The sequence below is a fragment of the Mytilus californianus genome, unplaced genomic scaffold (genome assembly GCF_021869535.1).
Source record: "Mytilus californianus isolate M0D057914Y unplaced genomic scaffold, xbMytCali1.0.p SCAF_10, whole genome shotgun sequence".
Lineage (NCBI taxonomy): Eukaryota > Metazoa > Mollusca > Bivalvia > Mytilida > Mytilidae > Mytilus > Mytilus californianus.
In genome coordinates, this window is record NW_026262582.1 from 14,838,743 (window position 1) to 14,844,829 (window position 6,087).

A 6,087-nucleotide genomic window follows, 5' to 3' on the forward strand; every position below is an offset into this window, starting at 1 on the left:
TAATTACCAAAAGAGATACCATACGCAAACAAACTTGTAAATAACCAACTGGGAAAGAGTCTGGGAAAGCTTATTGATTCCTCTTTAAAGATGAAATTAGACAAAATCATTGTCAATTGAATAGTAAACAAGAAGTATCCACATTTGGTTATTGTTGGACTATGAAGCATAAATAGTTTTAAATGTTCTTTCTTTTTATTCGACAAATGACAAGGTATTCAGTAAACACAAATGTAACAATTGGTACATTTCATTTTTGTTCCATATTTTAAAACTATATGCCAGCTAGTATTTATTAAGTGTAAGAGTATTAGAGTATTACTTGTATCATTTCTAGCTCACCAATATCTACGGGATGTAGCAAGGAATGGTGAATCAGACATTGAGACATCACGAGGTGTGTCTTGTGATGAAAATGAAGAAACAGACTCTACACAAATACACAACATAACTGATTGTGTAACTGACGATTCGTGTATTTAAATTTTGAAACCAATTGTCTTCATCGACAGGTAAATTAATACAGCATGCAGTGTGTAGACTTATTCATTTCACAAACATAAATGTAATTATTAATATTTCCATACATCTTCATTCGTGTATGTATTGAGGAAAGCTGATATCTATTTGTTGACACCCAAACATAGGATGCAATTACTATTGTAAGACTTATGTTAAGAGCTTCTTCCAGGAACACAAAAACAAACAACACGACAAATAAGGCGTCGAAACTCAGTTGGTGATCTTCGGGATTTAGACAAAAAAGTACCTGCACCCAGGAAAAGTATTGCAGATAAAGTTTTAGAGGCCCTGTCTAGTCCTGATGTGATTAATAAAATTGTACCCATTCTTGCTGAAAAAATATGTGAATCTTTTTCCTCAATGATTGAAGAGGAGGTTAAAAAATGTGTTGATCAGCAAGTAAAACCGATAGCTGAATTAGTCGAACATCATGGCAAAAGGCTTGACACTGACAATATAAGGATTAGTAGACTGTATTCTAATGTCAAAAAAGTTAACGAGGATGTAAAAAGTAACACCATCATAGTTAATGAACTTGGTACAGAAGTTGGTTCTCTCTTCAAAAGAATTGTAGAACTGGAAACCAGATAAGAAAACCAAGAACAATATTCACGCCGAACAAGTTTGCGTTTTCATAACATCCGCGTGCCTATCGACCAAAACGGTAAAATCCCTCACCCTATTAACACTGATGTTTTGATACTACATGTCTGCAATTCAAAACTAGGCCTGGATCTAACTATTAACGATATTGGGCGTAGTCATGTTATACAATGTTATAGGAAATGTAAAAAACGGTAAATCGCAGGTTATTGTAAGATTCTTGTCATATCACACAAGACGCAGGGTTTATACAAACAAAAAAGCCTTAAAGGGTGATGCAGATGGCATATTCATAACTGAGAACTTAACACAATATAAAACTTGTCTTACACAAAAGCTAGCCGACCGCAAGTACAATCATAACATTTTCGCATACTGGACATCCGATGGTCGCATATTTGCCAAAACAACAGAGAAAAGCACCAAAAAACCGTATCACAACCTATGACGACATAACAGCTCTTGATACAACCACAGACGGTGACAATCAACAAAAATGTCCACATTCATCCCAAGGTACCACCATCAAGAACAGTGATGAGAACCAAAATAATGGCGCATAATAATAGATAAAAAAAACCCCAAAAATATTAAGATGGTGTAAATATGTGTCTATGACAGTTGTTACTTGTTTCTCTAAATATCTCTTATGTACATTAAAATTGCTTCATGTGTTATTAATATTGCTAGCAAATAAATCTGGTATAATTTAATTGTATCAAAAAGTTTAAAACAGTTAAAACATCTGAATAAATTCATAAACTCATGTTACAAGTATACAATATACTGCTTTCAAATATTACAATTGAGTTTATCATAGTTGTAAGAAATCAATTTCAAGTCATGCTATCAGATGTTATATGTATATTTCATACATGTGCAGCTACGGAACACCCCTGCTTATATATTTAAAAGCTTTGACCAAAAATCCAAAATCAAAAGCTACATAAAAAAAGATTGTTATAGATAATAACAAAGTAGTGAACAGTTGTGTATAAAAAAAAATCCCGCAATTTAAATTTTGTTGTGAAATAATTTTCCCATTCTATGACTCGAAAATGCTTTCCAACAGTTTATTATTTTTTACAATGTACTTTTATTTTCTTTGTGTATATATCTTTAATCCATGTATGACTTTGGATGTTGATGTGTGTGATCTACTATTTTTTTGTAACCTGAATGGCAACCTGTCTTATAGATTGTTTTTGTTTGGTGTACTTTTGCCTAATGGGTAATTGTATTGAACAATACAGGGTAGCCATATGGTTATTCAATTCATGTAAATTTCATTTTTCCGGATCAGATAATTTTTGTTACAAAGGAGAACCTTTTTTGGAAATTCTACTTACCAATTGTCGTAGTTCATTTCTCGTCGTCTCCTTGTCGCTTCTTCAGAGCCTTGATCCAAATATAAATGTTTTATTCCTTCTATTTGTGTTACACTTCATCCTTATAATTGGAAGTGTTGAACAAAATCCCGGTCCAAATGAACATGAAAACGTTTTTTCTCGTGAAACTGATAACTCCATATCAATATGCAATATTAACATTCGTAGTTTACGAAATAAGATTGAGTTCATTCAAAATTTTGCAGAAGAGTTTGATATTGTAACAGTCACTGAAACACACTTAGATCCAAATATAAATAACGAAGAATTAATGATAGATTCATTTTCACAAAATATATTCCGTAAAGATCGTAATAATGCCGGATGAGGCTTACTCATTTATACAAAAGATGATATATCAGTCACCAGAAAAGGTGTACTCGAAAACCACATTGACGAAACTATCTGGGTGGAGATCAGAGGTAAAGGTCAAACTTTTTTATTATGTTGTACTTATCGACCGGAATGGTCAGGTGTTGAATATTGGACACGACTAAATCATGCTATTGAACTTGGTTATCAGTTTACAGAAAACATTGTGATTTCTGGAGACTTGAATTCCGATTTATTTTCTTATAATAATAATAAGTTATATGATACGATTCATCAATTTAATTTAAAAAACGTAATTAATAAACGTACAAGGGTAACTGATCACAGTAGTACTTTGCTTGATCCGATCATATTAAGTGATGCTATACAATTTTTTTTCTGATGTAGTGAATGTACCTGCTGATATCAGTGATCACGATGCCTCTGTTATTTTTTTACAATGTCCAAAGTCCGTAACAAAGTCGTTTAAACGGGAAATATGGTTGTATGAAAAAACAGATGTTGATAAGTTTTCAAATATGTTGAATGCAGTTCAATGGAATGAGCTCTTTTCCAATGTTGAGGAAGTAGACGAAATGGTCACTATATTCACTGAAAAAATCCTCAACATTGCAAGAGAGAGCATTCCAACCAAAATAGTAACTATACGTGGCAATGACAAACACTGGTTTAACAGTAATATCAGAAAAGCAATTCGAATAAGGGATAGATTACGAAAAAAAATCAATTAAATCTAAAAAAGAAACGGATATTAATAAATATAAGAAACAAAGGAATAAAGTGAATAATATGAAGAAAGAAGCGAAAGAAAATTTTGAGAAAAACTTAGAAAATATTATACTAGGTAACGCTTCCGATTCTAAGACTGGTTGGAAAATTATGAAGATGCTGATTAAGCCAAATAGAGGTTCTAATAACATACCCCCATTAAAAAATATTCTTAATGATGAACGTTTCGAGGAGTTCGGCGATGGAGACGACGAAAAATGCGACATTCTTAATAAGTATTTTTGTTTTATTTCATCGCTAGCAGAAGTTGATGCTCAATACCCGATTTCGACAAAAAAACTAACAATTTATTGAATGATATAATGATTAGTACTAGTGAAATTGTTGACATTATAAAAACTATAAATCCTAAAAAAGCATCAGGACCGGATGTCATTAGTCATAAGATGCTTTAAATTTGTCCCGAAAAAATTGCAGTTCCATTATGTATAATATTTAATAAATCCTTGCAGTAGTGCAAGTATCCATCCAGCTGGAAAATTGCAAATGTTATAGCCTTATTTAAAAAGGGGGATAGTTCATTACCTTCCAATTATAGACCTATATCACTCATAAGTTGCATAGGCAAAGTCATGGAACGTGTTATATATAAATATGTTTACAACCACTTACAAAGAAATAAGTTAATTTATGAGTATCAATCGGGTTTTCTTCCTAAATGTTCAACGGTTCACCAACTGTTAGAAATATATAATTGCATATTGAACTCACTTGAAAAGAAAGAGATAAATTGTTTTGTTTTTTGCGATTTCTCCAAAGCCTTTGATAAAGTTTGGCATGATGGTTTATTACATAAAACGAAGGCTTATGGTATAAATGAAAATCTGTTAAAATGGTTTAGAAGCTACCTAAGTGATAGAAAACAAAGAGTGGTTATCAAGCAATCTTCTTCAAAACTTTGCAGTATTTCAGCTGGAGTCCCTCAAGGGTCGGTCCTTGGACCGTTACTTTTTATAATATATTAATGATATTGCAGAAAGACTTATTTCTCTGTGCAGACTCTTTGCAGATGACACGTCGTTCAGCTGTGCGGATCGTGATGCATTGCAGATAGAAACTGTGATAAACCATGATCTGGAAAAGCTGAACGAATGGTCCAAAAAATGGTTAATGTCTTTTAATCCAGATAAAACAGAAATTATGTTATTTTCTAATGTTGAAATCCCAGAAATGAACTTTATATTCAATGATAAAAATATACCTATTACAAATATTCATAAACATTTAGGGGTTACATTTTGCAATGATGCTAAATGGAATGTCCACGTTGATAATATTATCTTAAGCACATCTTAACATATAAATATTCTAAGGAAGTTGAAATATAAACTGAGCAGAAAAAATGTAGAAAAACTCTATTTAGTTTTTATAAGACCTTTTTTTTTAGTATGCCAGTGAAGTTTGGGATAATATTGGGGTAGGTTATATCAATAAACTGGAGCAATTACAGCTCTAAGCTGCTAGAATAGTTACGGGGTTACCTATATTCACAAGCTCAAGGGTTATTTATGAAGAACTTGGATGGGAAACATTAGCTGAAAGAAGAGAGAGAAGAAAAATTCAAATGTTTTATAATATTAACAAAAATAATGTTCCAGAATATTTGACAAATTTAATTCCCCCAAAAATCCAAAGTATGACGGTCTATCCTCTACGCAATGGAAATGACATCATTATTCCATTCTGCAGACTAGCATTGACTAATGATTCATTTATTCCATTAACCATACGTCTTTGGAATAATCTTGATGATTCAACTCGTGATGCGGAATCAATAAATAAATTTAAAACTGAACTAAAAAAACTTTACCTTAAGAGTACCATATTTGTATCGAAGCAATATCAGTTTGGAATTCGAAAACTGAATATTATTCTAACCCAACTTCGATGTTTTGCATCATCCTTAAACTATGATCTATATAGGGTCTATATTATTTCTGACCCTTCTTGCCGCTGTGGTGTTAATCGTGAAGATTCCTATCATTTCTTTTTTAAATGTATATTATATTCAGACATACGAAATAAAATGTTTGAAAGTCTGCGCTGGCTTCCAAAAGATTGTAAAATTAACATAGAACTACTAACCTCGGGTAGTTATCTTCTTTCTCTAGAGCAAAACCAAACCATTTTCAAAAATGTCTTCGAGTTTATTAAAAGTTCGGAAAGATTTCTAATTGTCTAGATAGCAAACCATGATCGCGCACACATCATCATCTAAGTTAAAGTCTTCCTTTTTGTTTTGTATTTTTTGTTTGTTTAATTTGTATTTTATTTTTTTGTTTTTGTTTTCTAAATATTCATTTATTTATTTTTATATATTTATTTTTTCTGTATTATTGTTTTCTTTCTGTCTTCACTTTTCTGTCTTTTGACATAAATCCATATATATATATATATATTAAATAGATATACCATTCTATACATGCATGCTCATACATATATTTTGTATTAT

At 31.5% G+C, this 6,087-nt stretch overlaps 1 protein-coding gene across 1 annotated transcript in view; it reads left to right on the forward strand.

Moving 5' to 3' along the window:
- LOC127717657 (hemicentin-2-like) overlaps nucleotides 1-4,427 on the forward strand; it is a 72,851-nt gene extending 68,424 nt beyond the window's left edge. The window contains exon 12 of the mRNA XM_052223397.1: nucleotides 338-4,427. Within this exon, the coding sequence (XP_052079357.1) occupies nucleotides 338-483 (146 nt within the window). The 3' untranslated portion in view covers nucleotides 484-4,427. The remainder of the gene's footprint in view (nucleotides 1-337) is intronic.
- Nucleotides 4,428-6,087: the final 1,660 nt, after the last annotated feature.